A 14929-nucleotide genomic window follows, 5' to 3' on the forward strand; every position below is an offset into this window, starting at 1 on the left:
GTGTACTTTTTAGATCAATTTTACAACTGTGAATGGGGAGGTTAAACATGCATGAACAGTCTTGTGTGGCTACAATTAAAAATGTGGCCCTGAACTATTCAAGCAGATTATTGCACTCTACCTACTGAGCAATATTTACAACCTAATGGAAGATGTGGCAGGCAAAGGAAGGGATAAAGCAAAAGTCTGAGGAGCAAAATACCTTTTAGTACTACTCCTGGAAATACTTACCTTGTGTATCTTGACTGTTAACGGTTGCAAGGTTCCCACTAAGGTTTATGCATTCTTGTCTTGCAGACTCCCATGGACGTCTTCCATTTTCATCATGGCCAAATATTTTATAACACTGTGGAAATCAATTGACAGGGGAGCTCACTAAGTTTTTTAAATAAATAGGAATATTTCCTTTTTACGTATGGTGAAAAAACATTTTATATTTCAAATTGCAATTCCTACCCAGTTGAGATTTATTTACATTTATGTGAGCAAGCGATATGTTTATTATCCCTGCGTTTGTATATTTGTATATAATCCTTATCTCCATCTACGTAGCATTCATTTTACTAGTCTGACTTGTTTGCTTTGCTCTCTTTAATCGGTTTGGTTACCAATTCGCTTTGTCCGTCTCTCTGTATCCCTTATTTTTCTTATTTAGCATACTTGCTACTCAACAATCTTGCTGCTTCTAAATATTAGAATTGGGGCAAAGGAAGAATCCCTCTCATGTTTATCCAATTTGGGGTTCATCAAAATTTGGACCCTGGTATAAAAGGCCCAAAATCTGAATGTCTCATTATCCTAGGCAACGTCAATAGCGATTGGAGTGAGCTTCAGCTGTACTATTCAGAGAAACCATGGGACTTAAAGAACCTTTAGAGGCACATAGATCTCCACTATGAGAACACTGGAATTAAGTTGTAGGATAAAAGGGGATAGAATTTCTGATTCCAGACAAAATCCACTCACTCAAACCCAGTGATTGCAAATTATTCTGCATGGAATGGGGAATAACAAGCATCCCCTCAATACCTGCTCCACATCAGTGCTTTTTCCACAATCTAGGGACAATACCAGGCCACCTTTCACTATCCATTCACTTGGCTTCTTTGTGATCAATTATTCGAGTCACAGTGGAGGTGATGAGGGGTGAGGTGGGAGGATCATTTAGAGCTGTTGTGCAGAAGCAGGGTGAGTAAAAGACTGAATTCATTGTTTCTGGCTGGAATTACTACATCTAGGGGTTGTAGATCGGAGATTCCATGCTCCAAGATACTGGGAAAGATGGAATAGTCCAGAGTGGCATCCTCCTGGGGAACACCTCTCTGGTCTACTTGTAAGGAGGAAATGGTTTCTATGCTGCCTATAGAACTGGATAAATACATATTAAAGGGGTAGGGGACATACAAAGTGTACAAATCATTGGCTACTACAACAACAGTGGATTTATTGCATAATGCTTTTGCTTGTGCTATAAAGGTTTTAGATTTACTACCTGTTAGGATGGCCAAGGAACCCCTAAATGGTTTATGAGAGCATGCATTCCTGCCTTGAATACACCACAGCAAGGTGAAGTTATTTTACCCTTGCGTCACCACACCCAAAAATCATGTGAGAGCAGTATTTTAGTAACATGGATTGACAGACAAAATGTGGTCTGTGGTCCAGAGGGACACACCATATGCACCCTCTTTATCATGTATGACCTTTGGCGCCACACTGGATTGCAGTGGACTGATGTTAATGCTAGGGACCCTGTTTATTGCGGCACAGCAGGGCTTTCTACCTCTGACAGGAAGAGTCACTGTTGGTGCAGAAGTGTCCCCTGAATGGAAAACAGAAGTATACCCCTGCCCTGAGTGCTCACCTGCATGTGAATCTGGTAGACTGACTTTTTGTTTTGGCCCTGGCATCATGCTAATTTAGAAAACTCAAACTCAGATGCCTCTGCCTGTGCTTGTTATTATGACATCTAGAACCTGGTAGAGCAGGCACTGAACCGCTATACAAGTCGTGGGTTAATCATGTAAAGCAGTGGTGGCAGAGACCGACGTTTTCTGAAGCTTTCGAATGACTAGACCCCTTTCCCTGTGTCAAGAGAGTAAGTTGTCTATTGACCTCTCATGTGTCAAGTTCAACTATACAGTAAAGCCCAGACCTTCCACTGATATTCCATGAAAGTGTTTATAAAGGGTTGATGTGTAGCACAGGTATTGTAGTCAGACTCCATGTGTGGTGAGAGTATTAGTACTGGGGCAAGTGGGACATACTTTGGATTGTTCCTGGTTTAGCATGGCACAAGATAAAGGGTGGATTCAGATCCCCCAAACAGTGGAAATGTGATCACTGCATCCCTTCGAATGGAGTGTGGAGCCCCAGACATCAAAATGATGGAGGCAGTGTGTCCCTTGGAAATTCAATGAGGTATTTACTAGAAGAGAGCTGCTTATTAATTCTTCCTGAGCACTGCCATTAGGCAGATGCCACATGCTTTGTGGTAATACAGTTTCTGTTTTCAACAGGGGAGAAGATCCAGGCAGGGCCTGACCATTAGCCTTTCATTGATTTCACTGATGACAGCCAGGCACAGAGATAGACCACTTGATAGGATACTGGTGTTGGATATTCCTTCTTTGGAAGAAACATCACTGCTATCTGCTATGAGAGATTTCACCTTGCATAAAACTATGTCTTATGATCCGTCAGAAAATATTATTTGAAATGGAACAAACCCTAACCAGTTCTCAAAATGTAGTAGATTAACATTCTAAGTCTGGAAGAGGAGATTAAAAGGGGTGTTTGACCTGCCACCCGTAGGGTGGTCTTCCCCCAATCTTTCTGCCTCACTTCTCCTATGTCTGCCGAATAATTTTTCTTTGTTTTAGGACTCTGCACACTTCACCACTGCTGACCAGTCATAAAGTGCCCGTGCTTTCTCCTTTAAACATAGTAAAATTGGTATTCATACAATTGGCACATTTATTTACTTGTAAAGCCCTAGTAAAGTGGTGCTACATGTAACAAGGGACTGTAAATTAAATGGTACAAGTGGGCCTGCAACACTTCTTGTACTGTTCACTAAAGTAGTCTCTTTAAAACATGTCTCATGTCTGCCATTGAGGCCCATGTCTCCAGTTTTAAACTACCATTTTGATCTGGCATACTAAACCTTTTGATAGGCCTTAAACCTTCCTTTTTAATACGTAGAAGCCACTACTAGTGCAGGCCCTAAACAGCCCATAGGACAGGGTGCATTGTGTTTAAAAAGTTGGACATGTACTTCTAAGTTTTACATGTCCTGGTGAAAATTCCTAAAAAATTTTTTTAAGGGTTGCAAGTCATATACATCCCCCACAGGATAACACTGGGTTATCCTATTACATTTAATAAGTGCTAATATATGAATTGTAAAGTTGGATGTTTTGTCACAATTCTAAAATGCCACTTTTAGAAAGTTGGCATTTTCGTGGCCTAGCTGGAGCCTGCAGCCAATTTCCTGTGCCACATGACTAGATGTAGTTGGCCTTTGTGTGTTCCTCTTATACATCCACACAATAAACAGTCTGGGTATTGGTAGGATGGACCATTTCTGGCAGGATGAGGGGGTGGAGCAGTCACCTATTACACTTGCAATTCAATGGCCCTGCCTCAGCACACTCACAAAGGATTTTACACTATCCTATTATTCCCCCAAACAGACTAGGACCAGGGCAGGAAGGCAGGAAACTCCAGACATCTCAGTAGGGGCAAACATCAGAATATTCTCCCACTTCAAAGTAGTCACCAGGTATAAAAAGAGGATCCTCAGGCTCATTCTTGAGTACTTTCCTGGACCTATAGAAAAAGGATACCCTGCTGCAGAAGACCTTCCCTTCTAGCTTAGAAGGAAGACTGGACCTGCTCCATTCATCCCAGGCTGACTGACTCTAAAGTTCAGCTGAATGACCTCCTGTTCGGAGCTATAAGGACATAAGAATCCCCAGAGTCCTCCATGATTCTGCTCAGCTGACCTGCTACATTAGACCTACCTGGACCTGCCTGAGTGCTGCTGGCCTCTGCTGGACTGAGTTTTACATTCCCAAGGGGTGCCTCTCCAGGTCTTGGACCCTTGGCTTGTATCAGAGAGAGAGCTCCTCTTGGCCTATCTGAAGGTTCCATCAAATCTGGCATGAAGGGACTTGAAGGGACCTGAAGCCCTGAAAATCCTCACCACACCGAACCGATACTGAGCGAAGCAAAGCCTTGCAAAGTCTTGCAGCACCTGCAGCTTATGAGAACCAAAACATGATGAAGGACCTAACATTGCAGCCCTCACAGCTTCTCATCATAACCAACACCATACGTCACGAAGCCTCACAAAGCAAAGCAACACCGAGCAGACTGCTCAGCAAGGACATAAGATACAATCCTCAACATGCCAAACTGGATACTATGCTGGGCCTGGACTACTTCGCCATCAGCCTGAACTTGCAACTTTGACCTGGTCTAGCGTGACCAGAAACCCTGAGTGAGCGCTTTGCTCCTTTTGGGGCTCTTTTGTATTTAGATCAAAGTCTTTGAAATGCATAACTCCACTTCTACTGATTACATTTTTATAATTTTGGTGTGAAATAACAAATTAAGGGGGTCATTACGACCCTGGCGGCCGGCAATTATGACCGTGGTGCAATAGCCACGGCCATACCGGCGGCCCCTCCAACATACCGCCAGGCGGTCATAATCCCCAGGGCAGCGGTGCAAGCACGGAACGGCTGGCGGTAAGGGGACTTGGGGTGCCCCTGGGGGCCCCTGCACTGCCCATGCACTTGGCATGGGCAGTGCAGGGGCCCCCAGGCATAGCCCCGTCACGCATTTCTCTGCCCGAATTTCGGGCAGTGAAATGCGCGACGGGTGCTACTGCACCCACTGCACATCAGCATTGCCGCCGGCTCTATTACGAGCCGGCAGCAATGTTGATGTGACTTTTCCGCTGGGCCAGCGGACGGTTACACTGTTACCGTCCGCTGGCCCAGTGGAAAAGTCATAATAGGGAGCCAGGAATACCGCTGGCAATGGCGGTATTCTGGCTCCCGCAGCCTCGGCGGTCTTTTTTCAAGACCGCCGAGGTTGTAATGACCCCCTAAATGTTCTCTAGTTTCCTAAACTGGTGTGGGATTTTTCTTGTGTTTTGTTTTTATTTTATTACTGTTTGCATGCTGCATAAATATTTTACAATTTTCTTCTAAGTTAGGCCTGACTGCTTTTGTGCAAAGCTACCAGCGGGTTAAGCACAGGTTAATTTACTGCCACTTTGTGGTTCATCCTGACCAGGATTGTGGCTGTTGCTTGAGAAGATCTCACTCAAACCCTCAACCAACAACCATAAGTCTCAAAAGTGGGTTCTATATCAAACCACTTTCTTCTAGCTCCAAGTTCTTTATGACCATGTAATGGAGCGCTCCACAGAGCACTTGAAAGACTTCTGTATGGCTAGGCTGGTGTCTGCATAACTGCCAGTGTCCCAGAGGTTTTGGACTCCTCTCATCTCAAGAAGAGCAGCTAGCAAAGGGTCAGCAGCTTTAAAGAGACCATGGCAAGACCTGCTCATTCACATTTACATATTAGGATACCTAGGAAACAGAAGCCTTTGTTCACGTGGCCAACTTTAGCCAACTTTGTACAAAGCCAGTGGGATTGGAACCTTGTCCAGGAACTAATTGTGTAAATGAGGAGAGGTCTGTTCATTCACTAGACAAACTCCAAGCTAAGACACTTGCCACCTCCAAGGTCAAAAGAGGTCTACTATGTTGCACTTTGCTCAGAATAGTCCACAGTGGAATTACCTGTATTAAGGCAAACAGGGTGTTCAGCTTATGTGTGATGTTCTACCCTTAAAAAACATAGTTCTCATTGGCTAGGGAGTGCCTGTGACCTGTGTGGAGATGTGAGGGACTGCATATGCTTCCACTCATACCCAACACTAAGAAGTGAACTCCACGAGTCAGTTGCCTAACCTCCTGTGTGGCTATAGGGACACAACAAGCTGCAAGAGGCCCTTTCCTCTAGTGAATAGCTGACTAGTAGCAAATGGACCAGGACTGGATCCTCTGTGTGGCCTCCATAGGTGTGAGTCCTGACCTTTAAGTGCTGTTCCTGATGTGCTGCAAGCTTCAGGAGAAATAAGGAGCAACTGGTCCAGAAAGTCTGAGAAGTTAGTGATTAGAAAATGTTTGTACTTTTAAGACCTCTGGAGATTCAGTGTTGATTCCAGATTCCAGAGTTGCCCCACTTGATGATTTTGAGGTTCAAAACGAGACTAATGGCCTGATTTAGAGTTTGGCAGACAGGTTACTCCACCATAAACATGAGAGTTATCCCATCTATTATTGTTACAAGTGCATTAGATCATATGACCCTTGTAATAGGCCAGGTAGGATATCTGTCACATTTTGATGGAGTATACCTTTGTCAAACTCTAAATTTAGGCCCTTAGTCCAAAGGTGAAAATCCTGACCAGGACAGGGCGTGAAAAGTGTCAGACTGGTGAGAGGTTTGTAACTGATCTTAAATTTGAATTTTTCATTTTGGAGCTTTCCCTGCTAAAACCAACAGCTTCAGCGAGACCTCATCCAATGGCTATCCAACTTTAACAGGACTTCAATGGATACAGTCATCAATCTAGCTCCACTATAGGATTTAATCTTCAGAGACTGAGAGAGAAGCTAGAATCTTTGCCCAGGATGATCCCTTTGGTTTATTAGACCCCTGTTCCTATATCATTGGCCTGAAATCATGCTTAGGACCTGGGCATTCATTAACAGCCCTTCTGACACATTCTAAAGCCCTCAGTTTTTTAAAATAATTTTTGGTCAGTGTTCTAATTAGCATTTTCTCTGTTTTGTAAAACTGGTTATAGTATTTTTTTGTGCTGTGTTTTGACTTTTTACTGTTTTGGTATTGCAAAATACTTTGCACAATTTCCTTAAGTTAAGTTAGGGTGCTTTGGAGTTGAGCCCAGGTTTATGTATTGAACGTGTGTGTTGGATCTGACATAATTTTTGACTTATTACTTGAGAAGGACTTTCATCCTTCCCAACTAATGACATTTTTTCTTACAGGAATACACACCTCCTGTGTGCAGGATTATTATAAAGGTGTGTCGGAAACTTCAAGCCAGTGTGGCAAGATTTCTTTACTGGATTCCATGGTCTGCACACCAGTGGTGATGAGAAACTCTTTGTGTTCAGTGTTCCAGTATAGACAGCCAATTCCCTTTTCCACATTTGGGGTCAGGAAAATCAGAGGTTCACTTGAGAATGCTGGGGGGGGGGCTGTCTGGACTCCTGTTCTTGGGAGTGAACCATGTGCCCATGAAGAACTTGAATGAGGGAAATGCTGCTGAGAAGTGGGGCTTTGAAGTAGTTTAGGCAGGAAGAGCAAAGGTGGGGCTGTACACCAGGAAAAGATCAGCAGCATTTTGCAAGGGCAAGTCAGAAAAGGCCTGAGATGTTGCAACTACATTAGGCATATGGGTAGCCCTATGGATGGAGGGAACGAACAAAGTTAAGTCTGTTCAGGTTACATCAAAGCTTCCAAGTGCAGCAAATCTGCAAAGCACTGAAATAAATTATCTAAATGCCACAAAGCTCTGAGGCATCACAAGAAACCAAACATCTCTCAGCAGTCTAGATAAGAGGCAAGTCAATGCGCTAGAGTAGAGCCACAGAGAACGAGAGGGCCGATATAAGGAACTAAGGGCTTGATTTAGAGTTTTATAGACAGAGTATGTGCCGTCACCATAGCAAAGTACTTTACTTCCACAACAGCCAGGGTACTCTACCTGCCTAACTCAGAGAGGTTCACCGACTCCTGCAGATATCTCTTACATTTCCCAGAACCGCTGTCATGGCAATTCTGATAAACGTATTGACTGTTTGATGGGTGGCTCCATCAACATGATGGAGTTGTACATCAGACTTTCAAACTGTTTTTATTTTCATAAATGAAATCCCATAACAGGATTTTGTTTCTGAAAATAAAAAAGCCATGGTCTTTTTCCTGTGGTGCGGGGTAATTTTTTCATTTTTCACTGCCCCTTATAGTGACAGACAGTCAAAATGTTTGATTTACCCATCCATTTTAATTAGGGAGGGCAGACAAATGGCAAAAGCTCCAACAAAGGTTTCACTCAGTCGACCTGTAAGAGGTGTATATTGTGGGAGGAGGCTACTCTGTGTTTCAACATACTGAAAGTCCACTTAACTTTATAATGAAGTGTGAGGACCTCCAGTTTGGCAGGCAGCATAATCTGTCACTTTTGCAAAGGACTACTCTCTTCTCCAAAGTCTAAATAGGGCCCTAAGTACTCACCAGTGATAGACACTTAGCTGTTTTGGGTTGTGGTGTTTTTCTGGTCCAGCAGAACATTCCTAATCTGCAAGATTGACCAAGATTTGAGTACATGATCACCTCTACAACTGGTGCTGTCACTGCTCACATCTCCTGGCCACAAGTAAGTTCTAACTGTGGTTCCGTCAGCGGAATTTTGTGTAATACTATAACTATTTAATCTCTGTGTCACATGAGGTATTAAGGCAGAAGCCACCTTTGATTTTTCTATTTCATATGCAATATGCCATTATTTTGTTCTATTAGTTGATGAGTCCTTGGGGCCTTAAACATTAACCTGCATTCTCCGCAGTCAAGTACTATATCAGGTTGACTGACAACACAGGCTGCAAAGGGATTTTACAATTAAATATTATTAGCCATCACACTATGAGTGTTTTGTGTAAACACATCGGCTCCGAGAGTGCAGACATTATTTCAACTTTGACAGTCTTGGTCAATTGTGATCGGTACATTGTTTCTACAATATTAGTTTTGTAGTTTGCCCTCACATGATTGATTGGATCTTTTTGAGTTTATGTGAGGCGGTTTACTATAGAGGGCTTCACCCTCAATATCGCGCCTACGAGATGCTTAGTTTTGTTAGTGATTAAGCTCAATTAATGGCTGGTTCCATCAACTACATTATTCTGGCCAGAACTGGGACAGAATAGGGTGCAATATTTATTGCACCTGGCATGCTCCGATGCCACAGTAATTAGAAAATATTGAGTGTGAAAAATGGCATAAAATTATGATTATTGCCTTCAAAAATAGTCTCTGACATTTCAGTTATGGAATTTACCACACAAAATGTTCTTACTGCATCAAATTAGCATCTTCCACTGTTTACTGAATCTTTACCTGCAGAAATTTACTGAGGAAAAATCTTAGGAGTATAGTGTTTATCATCAATTAATTGCCACAAAGCTGAAAGGATCAAATGGATAGATCCAGATTTAAACCATGGAAGGGGTACCAGTATGCATGTTCAAAGGTAAGATGGAATACAGATTCTGTTACTATATTGGGGTATGTGACAGTTCACGTTGGAAAAACTTACTTAGGGCCATATGTACAAACACATTTTCCCATAGACATAGAATGGGTAAAACCCTTTGCTACATCTGGCCCTTAGTGACAACTCAATCTAGTAGGATGAAAAAACTGAGGGGTCCCTCAAAGGGGCATGGCTGATGAAATTAAGGATCCAGAGAAGATGGCGGTTTACCTGTAGCTTTCCGGAGGATGCCGGGGCCTTTCTCATCACATTGGCGGCTCCTCTTCTTGCTTCTCATCATAACAACCTTGGACGAGCATGTAAGCCATAAGAGCATTGTATTTTTCTATTTTGACACAGAGCGGAGCTCGCACTACCTTAATACAATATGCTATGCATTTCCTTATTGTAGTGGCCGCAATTTTGCCTCAGAGCTAATGTTGGAACGCTGAGGAAGATGGAGCGTACTTAACAGGAAAAGCCATTTTATATTTTTTCTGATATATCTGCTTGCTACAGTGAGCATATTCCTGCTATCCATTCACTAAATATCACCTCCTCTTCACTTTAAATGTTGCCACAAGCAGTGTTATATACAAATATACTTTTATTACTAATGCTGCTTGAAATTATTTATGCTATATGGGCAGAGTGGAAAATTCATCTAAAACGCATGTCAAGCATTTGGCTGAGTCTTTAAAAATGTATTTGTTTTATTCCCTGTGTACCTAGTTACCCAGAATATTTGGCGATGGAGGTACCCTGTTCTTCGGGGGCTCATAGTTTGTACTCCTCCCCTGATACTGTTCCATGACCTTCCATGACTAGGAAATCCTCCACAAAAAAGATGCAAAAGGACCCCCCATGTCCCACTAACTCATCATCAGGGGCCTCAAAGGACCTTTTATCTGAAGAAATTAGAGCTTTGCACTCTTCTAAGGAGGGAACTAATGCTAAACTCCAATCCCTTGATGACAGATGGTACAGGATGGAGGAACACATTTGCAACTTCAAACCTGAGTATCCTTACTTCAAAAACAGGTTGACGATTAGAAAAATAGAAACAGAAGGAATAATTTAAATATTGATGGGCTGCCGGAAGGTTCTGAAAATATTTCATTTTTCAAAATATTTCTCCCTCAACTACTTCACTAACCAGAATCACCTTTCGAAATTACCGAGAGCCCACAGACTAGGTCACCTACCTACTACTGATTCTGCGCTACTTCCAAGAAACCTAGAGGCTTTAACCTTTACTTTCTTGAATTTACCGACCTGCTTAAGGTTCTCTCAGCAGTAAAAGCATTGAAGATAATTTCTTGGTTGCAACAATATTTATTTCTCACAGGATTAAACTAAAAGTACTTCAGATATTACCAAATAATGTTTGTCCATGAGACTAGTTGTTCTATCCCTCAGCACTTGTTTTGTTTTTTTCCATCCATGTCTTTCCAAAGTGACTTATAAAAACAAGACATATACTTACAAGAATCTATCTCAATTGACAACATTTCTTCAAGACTGTAGGATTAAAACTATGGATACTTCTAGATCTGTTAAGCCTTGAAATGTTTACTTCAATTTAGTGGTCATTGTTTGAATTAGCTCTTCTTTTATTATGTTGTTTGCTTCCACTTCCATGCACCGCTTAACCTGTTTTTCTTAAATTCTTGGATATGAAGGTTATCATATTATATGCTCTTTTATATTAATATTATTTTTCTTTTCACAGATACTAATGTTCCTGTTTGAACTGTGCTGTCTTTCATTTGCACATGTTCAACAAGTTTCCCTGTTGTCCCCTCCATGTAGCTCGATTGTTTTGTCTCTTCCAAATGGTTTCACCACTCTCCTTTGACATTATCTTTATGTGTGTTTTCTTTCCCACATATGTTTTCCATTATGTTTCTCATTCTTTGTAATACCCTTTGCTACTTTCTTTCTTCCTCTCCTTTTTCATCCTCTGTTCTCTTACCATTGTGTCTCTTCTTTCTTCCTTTTCCTTCTTTTCCTACATCATTTCTTCATAATTGGTCCACACTACTTGTTTATTTCATGTCACTGGACATTTTGTCTAGTATTACCTTCTTATGACTATACAAATTGTTCCTGGTAATGTTAAAAGATTGTGGGCCTGATTCTAAGCTTGGCGGGCGGCGGTAGCCGCCCGCCCGGCGGGAACCGCCAGAAGACCGTACCGCGGTCAAAAGACCGTACCGCGGTCAAAAGACCGCAGCGGTCATTCTGGGTTTCCCACTGGGCTGGCGGGCGACCACCGAAAGTCCGCCCGCCAGCCCAGCGGGAAACACCCTTCCCACGAGGACGCCGGCTCAGAATGGAGCCGGCGGAGTGGGAAGGTGCGACGGGTGCAGTTTCACCCGTCGCGAATTTCAGTGTCTGCTTTGCAGACACTGAAATTCTTTGTGGGGCCCTCTTACGGGGGCCCCTGCAGTGCCCATGCCATTGGCATGGGCACTGCAGGGGCCCCCAGGGGCCCCACAGCACCCCATACCGCCATCCTGTTCCTGGCGGGTGAACCGCCAGGAACAGGATGGCGGTATGGGGTGTCAGAATCCCCATGGCGGCGCAGCAAGCTGCGCCGCCATGGCGGATTCCCATGGGCAGCGGAAAGTCGGCGGTACACTGCCGGCTTTCCGCTTCTGGCCGCGGCTGTACCGCCGCGGTCAGAATGCCCGGCGGAGCACCGCCAGCCTGTTGGCGGTGCTACCGCCAACCTCTGCCCTGGTGGTATTTACCGCCAGGGTCAGAATGACCCCCTGTGTTCTTTAATTCAATGTCAATGTGTTTTAACTCACCTCTTACAACTTAATATGGATATTGCTCTTAGACAAGAATCACATCTCACTGAATCAGAATCTTTGAAACTGTAATGTTTTCTTTTTACCAGTTAATGGTAAAAAGAATAGTACTGAGAGAGCATAGTTTAAATATTACATACATTAGATGTGAATTCCTTATACTTAACGAATACTGCATTGATAGTCATAAAAATATTATTCATTTGAAATGTATTCTAACGTACTTATAATAGAAGAGAATTATTGTATGCATACACTAATGTCAATTATAAGAAATGATTGCTTATATTATGATTAATTGAATACATTAACATTTACGAAGATTGCATTTATTAGAACCCATAAGCCTTAAGTTAGTGTGAGTCGAAGAATTTGCTGTGTAGCTCTCATATTAAAGCATATTTTTCTGCTTTTCCAGTGTGCTGACTAGCAAAAGGCCATGACCCAGCATGTGTTCTTTTCTTTGTTTTATGTTGCAAAGTGAGACATTTTCTCACTCGAATGCTAGCTGCTTAAGTATAAGTTTTATACGTTTTTGCAACATTTACTGAAACATCCAAGGACGTTCAACCATGGAAAACAGAACTTTTGACCCTAAGAATGTGCCAGAGAATGAAGTAACCCCAGATGTGCCACCTACGAAAAACGTCAATTGTGAAGACCAATCAAAATGTTATGAATTATCATGAAATGACAAGTGCATTACTTAATGTATAATTTGATAGGTTAAAGATAGTGGGGTGTAATGACTATCCAATAGAATTTTGGGGGAAGGTATCACGAAAAAGGGATAAAAACTCATGACACAGAAGACTCGAGAGATCTAGGTAGGGAATGATATTGATTGCATCCAGAAACTCTGTCACTCTGTCTGGTGACTTGAGACTTAATAAACCATCCTCACCCTTTAGCTTGCCCCATTACACTTTCTTCCTTATGAGGGAAGTGTCCCCTGCCCTTAGACTAGATAGACTGACGACGATCCAACTGATGTCCTGAAGACGAAGTCTGAACCTGTATGCTGACTCATTCCGAGGAGGGTAATTATGACAGTTGCTCTTGTAATTTGTCCATTTGCTTTTCCTTTCTAGGTACCAACTGCTGTATTTTCGATTAGAGACCTTAGTTAGATGTTTTCCAAAATCGATGTTCTAAATTGTTTTGCATGAAGTCCAACATGCTGATGCTAATTAGTGGATAGGCTAGGGTTCACCCCGACTGACGCAACGAACGTGACTGACACTGTGCTATGCTGAACTGAGACGTATATGCTGTTCCACGTACTTGATTTGTGTATATATCATATATTAGTGGTTTAATGTTTGTGATCTTCGCATTGTCAAAATCTTATCATAATTGCCATATCGTGACTATGCTCTTTTGCTTTTTGGTTTTGAGATTAATACATTTGCTATTAGATTGTAATCAATAGGGAATAAAATTCACAAAACTTCAATAAAGGTGTGGTTATTCATGACTGAAAGGTCATGGTTGCGCCGATAGTTTTAACTAATGTCTAAACTGAAATATATTGTGGTGATATATGTTGATGATATTATTGATATATTGTTTGACATATTGATCAATTACCTCGTCTTACGGTGTCTCACCACTGGGTCAAAAGATTCATCGGCCTAAAACGAGTCCTAATGTGTATAACTTGACATAAAAGGACGCGTTGCCAGTTCTGGTAGCAGAGCGACGGTTTGGCCCTTGGGGGCCCTAAAACGGAGATTCATTGTTTAATTTGTTTTTCTGCGATAATGCAATTCGGAGGTATGATGGGTTTCTAAACTCGCCATGGCTTTTCTGGGATCTCGGAACCTGCCTAAATGAGTTGGGAATGTTCCCGGCGCCATAATGTATGTGGTTAGGGTTCTTGGGCTTGCCTAAGCTTATGCATTTTGCAGGTGATTGTGAAAATTTGTGTGTATTTAGGCCAAATTAAGTGTTGTTTAGCAGGAGTAGGTGTACTCCACAGTATGAGAGTAGGGAAGTCGGCGTACTTCATGTGAATGTAGCGCTTGTTGCTCAAAATTATCCACGTGGTTGGTTGTTGTGTACGGACCTGTCTAGGTCTAAGACTCCGGAGTATGAAAATAAATGTGGTCTATGTTGTAATCTGTGTGGTTTAATAGGTCAATTGGGCGTGGTTGACAAGTCGAGTTTGAGTTATAACGCATTTATGAAACCTTCGATGGAGATTTGACAAATTCTAAAGTGCACTAGAAGGAGTCATTGACAAGTCGAGAGTAGAATTTGCGGGCCGAATTCTGCTTGCGTACGCGGGAACTGATAAGGAGAGAGTAGCGGCTGAGGCTTCAAGTGAAATCTCTGTAAAGTTCTGAAGCAAATGTGTTATCCTTCCTGTAGTAAACCGACAGATTTGTGTTGTCTTTTAAGGTACTCGCAATAATTTGCATTAGTTTGTGTGAGTTGTAGGGTTCAGTGAGGAGCGGACAAGCCACAAGACTTTGTTGCAAAAGACTACAGTGACCACAGTTGAACCCGAGAAAGAGAAACAAGACGAATACCTGAACCTTGTACGACTAGGGGCAGAAGCTGTCGAGTTAGTGGAAGGGACAATGGGAGTAAATAGATTCGAATCATACACAGAAGCAGAATTAAGATACCTGTGTCCCAAAATTACCAAGGAGGTAGGTAAAGAACATCAGAGATTGGCAAACTTAGCAGACAAATACAATATCGATATCGGAAACACTAAACAGTTGAAAAGAAGTTACGG

General features: G+C 42.3%; 1 protein-coding gene across 1 annotated transcript in view; it reads right to left on the bottom strand.

Moving 5' to 3' along the window:
* The window catches only part of LOC138261947 (macrophage mannose receptor 1-like), a 683716-nt gene that overhangs the window by 208922 nt on the left and 459865 nt on the right, over positions 1-14929 (bottom strand). Inside the window, exon 21 of the mRNA XM_069211540.1 lies at positions 232-346. Coding sequence (XP_069067641.1) covers positions 232-346 — 115 coding nt within the window. The remainder of the gene's footprint in view (positions 1-231; positions 347-14929) is intronic.

The sequence above is a fragment of the Pleurodeles waltl genome, chromosome 10 (assembly GCF_031143425.1).
Source record: "Pleurodeles waltl isolate 20211129_DDA chromosome 10, aPleWal1.hap1.20221129, whole genome shotgun sequence".
In the NCBI taxonomy this organism is placed as follows: Eukaryota; Metazoa; Chordata; class Amphibia; order Caudata; family Salamandridae; genus Pleurodeles; species Pleurodeles waltl.